Raw genomic sequence first — 16,567 nt, 5'->3', positions numbered from 1 at the left:
CTCAATAATATTTTATATTTAAGTTTTTAGAGTCAAATGGAAAAAAATAAAGGGTATGCGTATTGAAATTCCGAAAAAAAAAATTCCCCTTTGTAGCCTGGGACACCCTAATGGGTATGTACAGAATTAGTATTCAACATTTTTATTGTTATTACTTTTTCATTCCAGTTCTTGTTTTAATTTCATCTATTTTTTCAACAATTATTCAATACCATTTCACTTCTGAATTAAAATAATGCATATTTTGACCTACAAGACCGTCTATAACTGAACACTGTACGAGTAGCGGTGGCCACAAAACTCGAATAAATTCGTTACTAAGGGTATAAAAAGTGCAACCAGTGCAAGCAAAACATTAGTTTAACCAGTAAACTACACGAAGTATACGGCATGCAAAAGTAAGTAATAGAAAATCCTTAAGGGAAACCCAAGAAACCAATCTATAAATTTAAACTAATGCTTGTAACTTGCACCAATATAGGACAATCCTTCCAATCATCGCCTTGGCCCTGTTCGGTCTTGCCAATGCACAAATCCGATCTAAAGGTGCCTGCCCAAGTCCGGCAGTACAGAGTTACTTCAACTTATATGCAGTAAGTAAAAGTGAACAGTTGCGTACATTTGTCAAATACTAAATTAATGTTTTCTGTTTGCGATACAGTATATGGGCACCTTTTACGAATATGCCAAGTATCCTTCTGCTTTGGAGGGTAACTCCAAGTGTGTGAGAACAGTACACACCCAAAAAAGTAAAAATGTGATGCACAAGGTGGATACATTGGTTGATCCAACGTAAGTAATTCAATTGAAATATATACCTGCATATACCGTATATGCACCTTTTTCATAAAACATGTCCTCTTTGGGATATTAGTTCAGCTTTTGATATTATCTTTTCCATTTTTTTTGTGCTCTGCAGTACCGGCAAAAGCAGCGATTATGTCGCTACTGCCACGCAAATTTCAAATGGTAAGTTCACAATTCACTACTCTGGTCAAGTAACTCCCAACAACTTTTGGGTTTTGTTCACCGATTACATTAGCTACGCTGTTGTTTACACCTGCGAACCCGCTAGTGGCAACACACATAAAAGTAAGTAGAATGGAAAATTAAATTCCAAGAATTGATTAAATTCAGTGTTTTATATTTCTGATTTTCCTTAGCGTGGATTTGGATCCTTACCCGCCAACGAGTACCATCTGCTGCCACTGTGGCGAAGGCTAAAAATGTTGTGAGCTCAAGTGGATTTGATCCCTCGCTATTGACTGTTACGGATCAAAGCAAATGCTAAGCAGCAGCTTCTGATGATTTCTCCCAAATGCTGGAAACCCCCAATTGAATGGACTGGCTTGGAATTATGAATAAGCTGGCTATTCAGTTAAGCAAAAAGCTAAATAAATATGAATTCTTAACAACTGGAATTGATAAAAATAACTTCTTACTAAATATATGTAGTATCAAATAAATAAATTCTTGAAAATTAAAATGTTCCATATGAATTTCGCATATATAATGGATGTTTTTTATGATAATCGCGCCTTAATTTTTCTGGAAATAAGCCTGTTCAGTTTAAATAAAACACTACTAATACCCTTAGCAGAAAGACAAAGAGCTCCAAAGCTCAAGACGTAATCTATGTCAGAAGAAAAGTCGCACGGAAGAACAAGTTCTTCATCAAAAAAATTAGATTCAAAAAACTCAGCAAATAAATTTACCGCTTCACTTCAGCTTCGCCCTTGACTACTATCTAAAAAGATGGCGGTGGAAACACTGGCAATACTCTTTCTAGATTTTATGTATTTCCAGAAGGTTTTAGGATTTGCTTTAATGTTCAACTCCATGTTATTAATTTAAGTATCATAGACACATTTATGTTAATAGTTGAAATCCTTTAACGAAATACAAATGATTTTTAGTATATTTAAACTTATTTTTAAGATATTTAAGCCTTTTAAAATCCTTAGGATACCAAGGTAAATTATAATGTAATTCTTTTTCTTTCTAAGTAGAATGTTATCCAAGCAGAATAACAATAAAAACTGGAGTTGGCAAAATTGCATAATGGATAATTAAGCGATAACCTGGCATCCGAAGGAACAGCAAAACAAAGTAGCAAAACAGTAGAAATCGAGTTTGACAACTAAGAGTAAATGATGCATATCTTTAGGGTTTATGTGATTCAAACATTCATTGATATCTTAGCTTAAGTTATCACTTACAAATATAGGGCCCATAATTCTATTCAGAGAATTAACAAAATTGTTAATTTGAAATAAATTCAGACTAAGAACATAATCGATGATCGAACAAATGCTCCAAAATAGAATCTCAATGAAACTAATGTATGTATATTTTGTCTTATCAGATCGCCTTGACTGACCACTGTACGAGTAGCCATGAGTACGAAACTCAAATAAATTCCTTACCACGATTAAAAAAATAGTAAGCACTGCAAGCAAAACATTAGTTTCAACTAGAGAGAACATGCAAAAGTAAGTAATAGAAAATCCTTAAGGAAAACCTAAAATGCTAATCTATACATTTAAACTATTAACTTGCACCAATATATGACAATTCTTGCCTTTGGCTCTGTTTGGTATAGCCAACGCAGAAATGAAATTTAATGGTGCCTGCCCAAATCCGCCAGTTCAGAGTAATTTCCAAATAACTAAAGTAAGTAAAAATGCACTGTTGCATTCTGCCAAAAAAAAGATCGGGAATTGTTCGTTTAAAAAGCGCGCGTTACACATACATATGTATGTCTAAATTGTTTTTGCTGGAATGTATATCTAATTGGAAATTAATATTTTCAATTTTCGACACATGAGCATGACATTATGAGCAACTGGAATTGGTAAATATAACTTCTTGTTAAATATAGGATCAAATAAATAATCTCTTCTGAACCAAAATGTTCAAGTTTTTACGGCAGTTTTCTTTATTTTGAGCGCGCGGCAGTTGACGCAATTTTGCAATATTCCGAATTTATAAAAACACCTCGACTGTGTGGAAATTTATAGGGTGAATTTTTATTCTTTAGCCAATAACAACATTGCATCTTCTTATTTTATGAGTGTAACGGGCAAATGCCACTAACTTATCATATTTACTGATATACAAAAATTCTGATATACCAAAATATTTTCAAAAGTGACTCTCTTGAGATCTATGTAATATAACTTTTTGACGGGCAGTTCGATGTACGAGGTAGAGACAGAAAGGCCTTGATACATAGAGTCTACTTTGAGCACAATATTGACGATTCCGTCACTCATGTAGTGCAATGTATAAAGTGCGATTGAGCTTTTAACTTTTTTTATACATGTCTCTGTGGTATCACCAGTAGGTTCCTGGTGACACTTTGTTCAACTAAGAGATGTTTCTAATATAGAAAAATACTTCCCCCCATCTTCAATACTCCGTCACGGTCAGGACTCTGCAGCATCGGCAAATAATATAAGGACTTACCTCGATGAATTGTTTATAGTCTCTTCTCAAAATTGGTAATGACAGATAGAAGTGGACTACAGATCAGATCTATGATATTCTCGTTGAACAATTGAGTCAATGCTGTTAGTCAGATTCTACAATTCGGCGATGACGCATATTTTAGCAGTGGATAAGATTTTATCGAAATTACTCAATATTAGCAATCGACTACATTTCAGAAGTATTTTACAAAGAACATTTATATAAATTTATGGTCCAGTATTTACAAAAAATATAGAAAAGTGTCCACATAATACTATCGCTCCACCTTAAAATCCATACTAGACTTATCTATACGCAAAACAATTTGAGTTCCGCCCATTCATGTCATGTCAAAATGTCACTTAGCTCAAAGATTTAACAATTTCCTTTCTCATACATATTTTACTGCTCTATAGAAGTATAACAATGTATACTTCTCTTTAACCTTCCACCGAGTAAACCAAGCTCTTAGGCCTTTAGGTCATGAAGTCTACGATGTCTGTTTGATAGAAGAAGGCCGACCAACTTCGGCAGAGCACAGCCTATTGATTGTTGATTTTAGTGTAAAGATATCTACCATCCTAAATGGGAGTATATCCGGTTTGATAAAAGGGGATCCAAAAAACTAAAAATTATCCCTGAAAAATAACAGTGAGAACAGTATAGCAAATAGCAAAAGTGCAAATCCCAATTAGGAAACCTCCAGATTTGAGACTTATAAATTTGTTCACCAAATAAAGAACTTTTTCAATTTACAAATTTCTGCACTATCCTGAATTTTATTTCGTTACAACACACGATGTGCAAAAAATCTCACAATTAGGCGAACGAAATTAAACCACGACAAATCGTGACCTTACAAATGACTTCGTGCACTCGTAAAGAATAAAATAGATTAGGTAGCATTGCACAGTGTAACACTTGCGGAAACTTAATTATATTAAAGTTTTTATCTAATAAAATGGTAGTTATCCGGCTAATACTTTAAATATATTTTAGAAAATTATTTAATAAATTATTATGCAAATAATAATAAGTACATTATGTGTATCGCACCAAAATTAGAAAGGGAGGAAGAACAACAGTGGAATAAGACTAAAAAATAAAATAGATATATGGGTATTAGAGTGTCCCAAAAAAATTAAAGTGTTTTTTTTTTTAACGCATACCCTCTTATTTTGTTTGAATGGTCTCAAAACATCCAAAAATAAAGTTTCGTCTATTTAGAATCACGGCAACCCGTGCCGAGTTGCGTGGAAACCTGTCGGTACTTGTATAGTACGGCGCGCGCGAACTGTCGGATTGATTGCATGTAATTACTTGTTTATTTTATTAGTAATCGCGTTTTTTTTCGTGTAGTCAACATGTCAGTGGAGTTACGAAGTTCCTAAAAGGAGATATTTGTAATAGGGGACGTAAAACATCAAATCACCGGTTCTAAACTTCCCTCTAACGGGAAAGTACTGGCAGTTTTGTTCTTTAATATTCGTGAAGTGAACTTAAGTGTCAATGAAAGTGCTAATCTCACAATTTGTGAGTGTATTATTTATTGGGAAAAGGCACGTATACCGACCAGATCAATATCTAAATGTGTTAAGAGACTAGTTAACTATACCAAGTTTGGAGTGAATTGCAAAAAAATGCGAAAAAAACTCAAGAAGTGTTTGAAGCGTCGAAAGGAGTTTGTTTCAAACTTAAAGAATTTGTTTGACATTGCACATGCCGATGCTCTTCAATCGATTACAATAAATGAAGACAAGATCTTCTTGCAGCGCCAAAGAAAACCAGGTCGGCCCGGTCACTTAGCCGGAGTGGACAAAAAACTGACAAACAAAGAGGAAAGGACGTGCCTTAGAATCATCGAGGAGGAAAAGCGACGTGCTAAAAATTTTTCATCCTTAGCCCCATCAACATCATCTTGCGAACCACCACTAGAAAAGTCCTCTTCTGATTGTGAAATAATAGAATTAGAAGAAAATAGGCCCAGCGCAAGAGAAGCCTCCTCTCAGCTCGATAAAACTTCTATGCGGAAAAATATCATAACTCCCAAGTTATTTGCCGCATTACACAGGTGTCAGTTAAGTGTGAGGGATTCTGTCTTTATAATTGAAGCTACTATTGAGGCTCTGGGGCACAATACGGATGAATTCCCTATAAGCAGGTCCTCCATCCATAGAGTTCGTACGGAAATGAAGCTATAAAAATTTATTTTCAAAACAAGGTCCCGGACACGATAACTGTCCACTGGGACGGAAAACTGTTGCCAGCTCTAGATTCACGTAAAAGTAAAGAAGAACACCTACCGGTAATTATTACATACGATAATAAAGAACAAATTATTGCTGTTCCTAAATTGGATAGCTCGACAGGAAGGGAACAGGCAGACGCAGTTAGGGATGCTATTACGAATTGGAACCTTGAAGACAAAGTGCAGATTCTCTGTTGTGATACTACTGCTTCTAACACAGGCCGCATAAATGGAGCATGTGTGCTTCTCGAACAAAAACTGGGTAGAGAAGTGCTTATTTTTGCTTGCCGTCATCACGTTTACGAATTAGTACTTAAAGGCGTGTTTGAAGCGAAAATCAGTCAAGTAACTACAAGCCCAGTTATCCCATTATTGAAGAAATTCCGAGAAAACTGGAAAAATATCGATCCCGAGAAAATCTATCTATGACTATCGCGAATTAATTGAGCTTTCAATTATATTTCTTGGCGGAGATTCAGAGAAGAAATTTAAGATTCGGCACCAGGTGCTATGCACCAGGCTCGATGCATGGCGAGAGCCATTTATTCGTTAAAAATATCGTTACTTAGCTCTCAATTCAGATTTCAAACAAGGATAAGGCAGCTCTGTTGGACGTATGTCTGTTCATCGTGACATCCTACGTATAACCCTGGCTCCAATGTATTTTAGCAGTAAAGGCGCCGTATCAGGATTTGTGTTTTTTGAAGGCCATGAAAAATTACGAAACAATAGGCAAAAGCATTTCAAAAGCAGCTTTGCAGAAGTTTTGCCAGCATTTTTGGTATTTGACAGATGAAGTATCTATTCTGGCTTTATTTGATGATGATGTCAATCTAGAAACTAAAGTAAAAATGATTGCTAACTTAACTAGAGAAAACCCAACAGCTCACAATAAACGTTACATTGCATCCAAAGAAGAACTCTGGGGCCCACTTTTTGGTACGTTAATTAAGCCTTGATTTTGTTCTTTTACTAAGTTTGCTAATAGGTATAATTGATAACTGATCTATCTGTTTTAATTTCAGAGAAAAACATTGATGACTTCGTCTTTGTCAAAAGCAAGTTCCTGTTTAATCGACTCCAGATTGACGACAGTTTTCTGAACAAGTGCCCCTTTTCGTTGTCAAATGATGATTCGTTTCTACAGGCTAAAAATAAGCTTCTAGGACTGAAATCAGTTAAATGATACGGCAGAAAGAGCGGTTAAGTTAATGCAAGACTTCCATGGTTTGATCACTGTTCAAGAGGAGCAAAAACAATTTTTATTACGTTCCGTACAAGAACACAGACAGGTATATCCCGTCTGTAAAAAGCAAACTTTGAAAAGAAAATTTGATGATTGATGTCCCTTTTATAATAAAAAGAAAATAAATACGAAATATTTTTTTTATTTTTATTTATTTAATTAATCTAAAAATTCAATTAAACTTTTCTCTATTGTGAGCCTATAGCTTTCATACTAACTTTTAAACTTAAAGTTTGACATCAAGTCGGCACGGGTTAATGACATCCGATCTCAATAATATTTTATATTTAAGTTTTTAGAGTCAAATGGAAAAAAATAAAGGGTATGCGTATTGAAATTCCGAAAAAAAAAATTCCCCTTTGTAGCCTGGGACACCCTAATGGGTATGTACAGAATTAGTATTCAACATTTTTATTGTTATTACTTTTTCATTCCAGTTCTTGTTTTAATTTCATCTATTTTTTCAACAATTATTCAATACCATTTCACTTCTGAATTAAAATAATGCATATTTTGACCTACAAGACCGTCTATAACTGAACACTGTACGAGTAGCGGTGGCCACAAAACTCGAATAAATTCGTTACTAAGGGTATAAAAAGTGCAACCAGTGCAAGCAAAACATTAGTTTAACCAGTAAACTACACGAAGTATACGGCATGCAAAAGTAAGTAATAGAAAATCCTTAAGGGAAACCCAAGAAACCAATCTATAAATTTAAACTAATGCTTGTAACTTGCACCAATATAGGACAATCCTTCCAATCATCGCCTTGGCCCTGTTCGGTCTTGCCAATGCACAAATCCGATCTAAAGGTGCCTGCCCAAGTCCGGCAGTACAGAGTTACTTCAACTTATATGCAGTAAGTAAAAGTGAACAGTTGCGTACATTTGTCAAATACTAAATTAATGTTTTCTGTTTGCGATACAGTATATGGGCACCTTTTACGAATATGCCAAGTATCCTTCTGCTTTGGAGGGTAACTCCAAGTGTGTGAGAACAGTACACACCCAAAAAAGTAAAAATGTGATGCACAAGGTGGATACATTGGTTGATCCAACGTAAGTAATTCAATTGAAATATATACCTGCATATACCGTATATGCACCTTTTTCATAAAACATGTCCTCTTTGGGATATTAGTTCAGCTTTTGATATTATCTTTTCCATTTTTTTTGTGCTCTGCAGTACCGGCAAAAGCAGCGATTATGTCGCTACTGCCACGCAAATTTCAAATGGTAAGTTCACAATTCACTACTCTGGTCAAGTAACTCCCAACAACTTTTGGGTTTTGTTCACCGATTACATTAGCTACGCTGTTGTTTACACCTGCGAACCCGCTAGTGGCAACACACATAAAAGTAAGTAGAATGGAAAATTAAATTCCAAGAATTGATTAAATTCAGTGTTTTATATTTCTGATTTTCCTTAGCGTGGATTTGGATCCTTACCCGCCAACGAGTACCATCTGCTGCCACTGTGGCGAAGGCTAAAAATGTTGTGAGCTCAAGTGGATTTGATCCCTCGCTATTGACTGTTACGGATCAAAGCAAATGCTAAGCAGCAGCTTCTGATGATTTCTCCCAAATGCTGGAAAACCCCAATTGAATGGACTGGCTTGGAATTATGAATAAGCTGGCTATTCAGTTAAGCAAAAAGCTAAATAAATATGAATTCTTAACAACTGGAATTGATAAAAATAACTTCTTACTAAATATATGTAGTATCAAATAAATAAATTCTTGAAAATTAAAATGTTCCATATGAATTTCGCATATATAATGGATGTTTTTTATGATAATCGCGCCTTAATTTTTCTGGAAATAAGCCTGTTCAGTTTAAATAAAACACTACTAATACCCTTAGCAGAAAGACAAAGAGCTCCAAAGCTCAAGACGTAATCTATGTCAGAAGAAAAGTCGCACGGAAGAACAAGTTCTTCATCAAAAAAATTAGATTCAAAAAACTCAGCAAATAAATTTACCGCTTCACTTCAGCTTCGCCCTTGACTACTATCTAAAAAGATGGCGGTGGAAACACTGGCAATACTCTTTCTAGATTTTATGTATTTCCAGAAGGTTTTAGGATTTGCTTTAATGTTCAACTCCATGTTATTAATTTAAGTATCATAGACACATTTATGTTAATAGTTGAAATCCTTTAACGAAATACAAATGATTTTTAGTATATTTAAACTTATTTTTAAGATATTTAAGCCTTTTAAAATCCTTAGGATACCAAGGTAAATTATAATGTAATTCTTTTTCTTTCTAAGTGGAATGTTATCCAAGCAGAATAACAATAAAAACTGGAGTTGGCAAAATTGCATAATGGATAATTAAGCGATAACCTGGCATCCGAAGGAACAGCAAAACAAAGTAGCAAAACAGTAGAAATCGAGTTTGACAACTAAGAGTAAATGATGCATATCTTTAGGGTTTATGTGATTCAAACATTCATTGATATCTTAGCTTAAGTTATCACTTACAAATATAGGGCCCATAATTCTATTCAGAGAATTAACAAAATTGTTAATTTGAAATAAATTCAGACTAAGAACATAATCGATGATCGAACAAATGCTCCAAAATAGAATAATCACTTCAGAGCTTGGGTTAAACCGCATGAGAATGTACGCCGTCAAAGGCACTCCTCAAGGCGGAGTACTTTCACCCCTTCTCTGGAATCTCGCTGTAAACAGTTTGCTTCGAAATCTCGAAAAAGCAGGCTGCAAGGTTGTAGCCTATGCAGATGATATTGCTCTCTGCGTGTCAGGCAAACACCTGAATACCCTCACTGAGCTCATGCAACGCTCAATCAATATTCTGTCAAAATGGTGCACCGAATGCGGACTAAAAGCGAATCCAGCAAAGACAGATCTTGTTCTCTTCAATAGGAAACAACAATCTCCTCCACTGCAAACAATAACCTTAAAAGGGGAATCATTACTCCTATCTGATTCAGCTAAATATCTAGGAGTTATTCTAGATAGGAAGTTGAGTTGGAAATTGAACATCGAAAACAGATGTAAAAAAGCTTTCATAGCTCTTTATACTTGTAAGAAAGCTATAAGCAAAACCTGGGGTTATTCACCTCGGATCATTTATTGGATATATACCTCGATCATCAAACCGATACTCTTCTACGGTGTGGTTGTATGGTGGACAGCACTCGAAAAACGGTGTAGAGTAGCCATAATTGATCGAGTTCAAAGAACAGCCTGCCTCCTGATAACAGGATGCTTAAGTACAACACCTACTAAGGCTCTAAATACGTTGCTTCACTTGTTCCCTATCGATCTGGCTGGCAAGGCGATTGCAGTGAAAGCAGCGACACGCATGAATGCCATATCAAAATGGAAAAAGTATCTTGGCCGTTCTGCCATACTGCACAGGAACACTGTTATCTCTTCCGACGTAGACTATCATGTAAGTCTTCCATCACCACCCTTGCTATTCTCCTGTTCACTCCCAACTAGGGAAGAATGGAAGACAAATCTAACCGAAATCGATGGCCCACTGATTATATATACAGATGGTTCAAAACAAGACGGCAAAGTGGGATTTGGAATCTTTTCCAATTCTCCTCACATCAATCTATCATTTAGATTACCCGACTACTGTAGCGTATTCCAAGCGGAAGTATGCGCTATCTGGTATGCTGCGAAAACTCTCTTAGAAAATAGAATATCACTAGAGGATATCCGCTTTTTCACCGACAGTCAAGCGGCCGTTCGAGCACTTAGCTCCTCTTATACCCACTCAGATGTGGTTCGATCCTTTCTCTTATCTCTTAACGAGATAAGTGTTCAGAATTCTGTCCAAGTTATCTGGATACCGGGTCACAGTGGATTCGAAGGTAACTGCAAAGCTGATGAGCTCGCAAGAGCTGGAGCTGCGCAATCAAATGTTAGTAACTTACCCACAATCCACATTCCGCTCTCAACATGTAAATTGCTCATTGATCGAGAATTTCACAGCATTGCTGATCGGAGGTGGCGAGTGGAAACTATTTGCGTTACGACCAGACAAATCTGGCCATCCTACAATCTGAAACAGACAAAAACCCTTATAAGTCTTTCGAAACACGAACTAAGGCATATAATATCTCTTATCACCGGCCACTGCCTTTTGGGCACTCACGCACGTCGGCTCGGGGTTCCCCAAAACGACCTGTGCAGATACTGCGAGGACGAAGATGAAGAAGTATCGCGCAGACATTTGCTGTGCAGTTGTCCCGGTCTAGCCAGAAGTCGACTCGCTCTTCTAGGCTCTCCAACAATTGACAATCTTTCAGTACTCTCGGACCTGAGAATCGAATCTCTCATCAAATTCTCGAAACGAATTAATATCTTTGACAAAGATCTACAATAAAAATCTCGGTTAGGTGGGGAAATCATTTAAAATAATGAGCTCTAGGGCAACACAACGGACCCAACTTGTGACCTATGTGGCACTCCGATGCGGGGTCACCCTTAAACCAACCAACCAACCAACCAAGAACATAATCTATTAAATAAAATTCGGCATTTTCAGAAAAATTATTTGTTGTGAGAGTAGAGTTAGAGATACTAGTTAGAGGCATGTTGGATCAGCTAAGACACATAAATGATTGTCATTTAAAGTATTTCAAACTAGATGTACTATGTTGTCAACCGACGCCTTGTACAACTTGTGGAAGTGGAACAACTTATACAGACACAGATCTGGTCTAACAGAGAGTCACCATTCATGAGTGGAGACAGGCATCCGCTTAAATGACAGTTGACAGTAATTAATAATTTAGTTGATGAAGAACTTATTCTTTCGCGCTACTTCTCTTCTGACATAGATTATGCCTTAAACTTTGGAGCTTTTTGTTTTTTCCCTGAGAATATTAGTAATGACTTATTTAAACTCAAATCTTCCTCTCAAGGGCTACTTTGGACTAAGGAGGCAATTGAGTACTAAAGTCCTCTCTCAGCGAACAAAACTAACGCTCTACCAGGCTCTCGTCATACCCGTCCTAACGTATGGCGCAGAAGCGTGGACGATGACAACATCCGATGAAGCGACGCTTGGAGTGTTTGAGAGAAAGATTCTGCGTAAGATTTTTGGACCTTTGCACGTTGGCAACGGCGAATATCGCAGGCGATGGAATGATGAGCTGTATGAGCTTTACGACCACAAAGACATAGCGCAGCGAATAAAGATCTAGCGGCTACATTGGCTGGGTCATGTGGATACAAACGTTCGTCAAATGGATACAAACGCTCCGGCTCTGAAAGTATTCGATGCGGTACCAGCTGGTGGTAGTAGAGGAAAAGGAAGAGGAAGGCCTCCTCTACGTTGGAAATATCAAGTGGAGAAGGACTTGGTTTCACTTGGTGTGTCCAACTGGTGCCGGTTAGCACGAGAAAGAAACGACTGGCGCGCTTTGTTAAACTCAGCCACAATCGCGTAAGCGGTTATCGCGCCAATTAAGAAGAAGAAGGATGTCAATGCAAAACTCAGTTTTGCCGTTAAATCTTTAATTTGTACAAATCAGCATGGGCTTTTGGCCAGCAGATCTGCAGTATCTAACATGGCTGTTTTTAGAGAGTACTGCATTGATTCTTTCTCGGCTCGTTTCCTGGTCGAATAAATAAATAACACTGATTTTTCGAAATCATTTGACAAAGTTTCTTATAGAATTTTTGTTAAAAAATTAGCTTGTTATTCTGCTTTTCTGCGATGGATAAACTCTTACTTGTGTTAAACACATTTACTCCCTTTGCTGCCATCTCTGGTGTTCCGTCAGGAAGTATCTTGAGACCGCTCTTATTTGTGTTTTTCATTAATGATATCAAAAATTGTTTCTCATTTGCTAAATGTCTTCTTTATGCTGATGACCTTAAGATCTCCTCAGCGATCAAGGCTCCAGAGGATGTCATTATAATACGTTCACATATAAGTAGATGACCTACTTTTTCGTGCTTAACTCCCAATCCGCAATTAAAAAGCGTGATTTCCCATACAAAATTTCTCTCCCGAAATCTGAGATTATAAAATAATCCTAGATAATAACCATACGTTTTGACATACAACTCTGTGTTTTCTGTGCAATAGATCATTATTTTTACGCGGGTAAAGAAAAACGTTAAAGTAAAAACTAAATAAAATGGATGCCGGTAAAGAAAACAGGTTTGTAGACATAATTCTAATAAAATGTTTGTTAGGTATTATTAACTATGCATTCATATAACAGAATAAATGCGTGTGTCCTCTTATTACTTATTATAAAATTTAATATCGAATATCGAATGCGTACTGCTGCCATAATTTTTTGAAATCGCAGTAAACGCCGTTTACGGATTTCCTCCAACAGTTTATTATTAGCAGCCAATTGTGCAATTAAATTAGCTATTGCTTCTCCTTGTCTTTTCTTCATAACGTTAATAATAATTAAAAAATTAAAAACACCAAACTATTCCACCAAAATAATTTCTATGAAGAAAAACCTTTCACAACAGTATTGACAGCTGATTGTCAACTTTGCAGGTAAAATGCCATATGTGAACGGGTTGATTAATTTTGAGGATTTATTGGTAATTAATGTATATGTGAACGTACTTTTACTGTTCAATCCGATATGGATAGGCTTTACTTGTGGTGCCATCGTCTTCGCTGAACTTGTCCAAGTGCTTTCAAGTGTCTTACTCGAGAACGTCTAACATTGTGTATACTAACCGCAGTATCTCGACTTGTGTCCTGCAGTCTGTTAGTGCGTTTAAGGCCTTGTCGTTGACTTTGATAACAAATTTTCCTTTAATAACCGTATAAATTATATCACTTCAGAACATTTCTCCATGTTGGGTTTTGTCAGATGGAATGCCAAATGGAAGTTGTCTGAAACCTATACCATCAAGTTTTTCTATACATCATTTATTAGGCCCCATTTAGAACATGCTGTTTTTATTTCGATACCATGTAGTCAGCAAGCTATTAGTAGAATCGAGCGTGTGCAAAAAAAATCTTTCCCAAATATGCCCTTCGGTCTCTGAATTTTATTGAACCCATGTCTTCATATTCTGTTCGTCTGATGCTTATTAGTCTCAAGTCCTTAGAAATTCATAGGTCTACACTGTGTCTGGCCTTGACTCATAATATTATTACAGAATCATTGATTGTCCCAACTTGTTAGAAAGGATTCGATTTACCTTTACCCCTACTCTTTTTATTGGGAAAACTTTAAAACTAATTTTGCCAGTAATACTCCCATTACTCGTGTTTTATGTGACATAAATTCCATTAATAATGATGTTGTTCCCTATTTCTCGCTTTCAAAAGTTATTTTGTTTTTAATCTCTTGAATTTTATGTTATTTTTTAAATATATATAATATATCAGTAGCCTGTAATGATTGTAATTCATAGACTTAAATAAATAAATCAATAGAAAAAAGATATAAAAAATTAACAGCGAGGAAAGGATAATAGAAGTACTAAAACCAATTGGAAAGCATCCCGATTTGAGATTTATAAAATAGGTCACCTAATAAAGGACTTCTTTAATTTACATTGTTGATAAACTTTTGTAAAATCCTAAGTTATATATTTTCCAGAATTTTATTCCTTTATAACAAACGATGTTCAAAAACTCGCACAATTAGGCGAACGAAACTAAACTACAACAAATCGTGATGTTACAAATGGTTTCGAGTATTTTCAAGCAGTAAAATAAGATAAGATAGAATTGCACAGTGTAACACTTGAGGAAAATGAATTATGTATATTAAAGTTTGTATTAAAATTATAGACATCCTGCTAATATTTTAAATATTTTTTAGAAAATTATTTAATAAATTCCACAAAAGGTAGAAATAATAGACTACATTATGTGAAACAGACAAAATTAAAAAATAGAAGGAAATCCCCGTAATACATAAGATTAACAAATTGAATAAATACATGTGTATGCAAAGAAGTATTAATATTAAATTTTTATTAAAATTAATTTTTTTCAATTCTCAATGAAACTAATGTATGTATATTTTGTCTTATCAGATCGCCTTGACTGACCACTGTACGAGTAGCCATGAGTACGAAACTCAAATAAATTCCTTACCACGATTAAAAAAATAGTAAGCACTGCAAGCAAAACATTAGTTTCAACTAGAGAGAACATGCAAAAGTAAGTAATAGAAAATCCTTAAGGAAAACCTAAAATGCTAATCTATACATTTAAACTATTAACTTGCACCAATATATGACAATTCTTGCCTTTGGCTCTGTTTGGTATAGCCAACGCAGAAATGAAATTTAATGGTGCCTGCCCAAATCCGCCAGTTCAGAGTAATTTCCAAATAACTAAAGTAAGTAAAAATGCACTGTTGCATTCTGCCAAAAAAAAGATCGGGAATTGTTCGTTTAAAAAGCGCGCGTTACACATACATATGTATGTCTAAATTGTTTTTGCTGGAATGTATATCTAATTGGAAATTAATATTTTCAATTTTCGACACATGAGCATGACATTATGAGCAACTGGAATTGGTAAATATAACTTCTTGTTAAATATAGGATCAAATAAATAATCTCTTCTGAACCAAAATGTTCAAGTTTTTACGGCAGTTTTCTTTATTTTGAGCGCGCGGCAGTTGACGCAATTTTGCAATATTCCGAATTTATAAAAACACCTCGACTGTGTGGAAATTTATAGGGTGAATTTTTATTCTTTAGCCAATAACAACATTGCATCTTCTTATTTTATGAGTGTAACGGGCAAATGCCACTAACTTATCATATTTACTGATATACAAAAATTCTGATATACCAAAATATTTTCAAAAGTGACTCTCTTGAGATCTATGTAATATAACTTTTTGACGGGCAGTTCGATGTACGAGGTAGAGACAGAAAGGCCTTGATACATAGAGTCTACTTTGAGCACAATATTGACGATTCCGTCACTCATGTAGTGCAATGTATAAAGTGCGATTGAGCTTTTAACTTTTTTTATACATGTCTCTGTGGTATCACCAGTAGGTTCCTGGTGACACTTTGTTCAACTAAGAGATGTTTCTAGAAAAATACTTCCCCCCATCTTCAATACTCCGTCACGGTCAGGACTCTGCAGCATCGGCAAATAATATAAGGACTTACCTCGATGAATTGTTTATAGTCTCTTCTCAAAATTGGTAATGACAGATAGAAGTGGACTACAGATCAGATCTATGATATTCTCGTTGAACAATTGAGTCAATGCTGTTAGTCAGATTCTACAATTCGGCGATGACGCATATTTTAGCAGTGGATAAGATTTTATCGAAATTACTCAATATTAGCAATCGACTACATTTCAGAAGTATTTTACAAAGAACATTTATATAAATTTATGGTCCAGTATTTACAAAAAATATAGAAAAGTGTCCACATAATACTATCGCTCCACCTTAAAATCCATACTAGACTTATCTATACGCAAAACAATTTGAGTTCCGCCCATTCATGTCATGTCAAAATGTCACTTAGCTCACAGATTTAACAATTTCCTTTCTCATACATATTTTTACTGCTCTATACAAGTATAACAATGTATACTTCTCTTTAACCTTCCACCGAGTAAACCAAGCTCTTAGGCCTT

General features: G+C 35.5%; 2 protein-coding genes across 2 annotated transcripts; both read left to right on the top strand.

Annotated features, from left to right (window-relative positions):
- The first annotated feature begins 332 nt into the window (after nucleotides 1–332).
- On the top strand, nucleotides 333–1,486 carry LOC128866098 (apolipoprotein D-like). Its single transcript, XM_054106597.1, has 5 exons — nucleotides 333–398; nucleotides 482–593; nucleotides 662–792; nucleotides 920–1,092; nucleotides 1,164–1,486. Exons 1-5 carry the CDS (start codon nucleotides 391–393, stop codon nucleotides 1,289–1,291), a joined length of 552 nt encoding a protein of 183 aa, XP_053962572.1. The 5' UTR covers nucleotides 333–390; the 3' UTR covers nucleotides 1,292–1,486.
- Nucleotides 1,487–7,566: 6,080 nt separating this feature from the next.
- LOC128866097 (apolipoprotein D-like) lies at nucleotides 7,567–8,740 on the top strand. The gene is made up of 5 exons (XM_054106596.1): nucleotides 7,567–7,632; nucleotides 7,716–7,827; nucleotides 7,896–8,026; nucleotides 8,154–8,326; nucleotides 8,398–8,740. Exons 1-5 carry the CDS (start codon nucleotides 7,625–7,627, stop codon nucleotides 8,523–8,525), a joined length of 552 nt encoding a protein of 183 aa, XP_053962571.1. The 5' UTR covers nucleotides 7,567–7,624; the 3' UTR covers nucleotides 8,526–8,740.
- The last annotated feature ends 7,827 nt before the right edge of the window (nucleotides 8,741–16,567 follow it).

The sequence above is a fragment of the Anastrepha ludens genome, chromosome 6 (genome assembly GCF_028408465.1).
Source record: "Anastrepha ludens isolate Willacy chromosome 6, idAnaLude1.1, whole genome shotgun sequence".
NCBI classification, from domain to species: Eukaryota; Metazoa; Arthropoda; class Insecta; order Diptera; family Tephritidae; genus Anastrepha; species Anastrepha ludens.
Note: the sequence above shows the minus strand (reverse complement) of the source record. Positions and strands in the feature narration are given on the sequence as shown.

Excerpts from the sequence above, each read along its gene's own strand:
- LOC128866098 (XM_054106597.1), top strand. Across the intron at positions 594-661 it reads GTTACTTCAACTTATATGCA|TATATGGGCACCTTTTACGA; the intron begins GTAAGTAAAAGT and ends TTTGCGATACAG. Across the intron at positions 1,093-1,163 it reads TAGTGGCAACACACATAAAA|CGTGGATTTGGATCCTTACC; the intron begins GTAAGTAGAATG and ends GATTTTCCTTAG.
- LOC128866097 (XM_054106596.1), top strand. Across the intron at positions 7,828-7,895 it reads GTTACTTCAACTTATATGCA|TATATGGGCACCTTTTACGA; the intron begins GTAAGTAAAAGT and ends TTTGCGATACAG. Across the intron at positions 8,027-8,153 it reads GATACATTGGTTGATCCAAC|TACCGGCAAAAGCAGCGATT; the intron begins GTAAGTAATTCA and ends TGTGCTCTGCAG.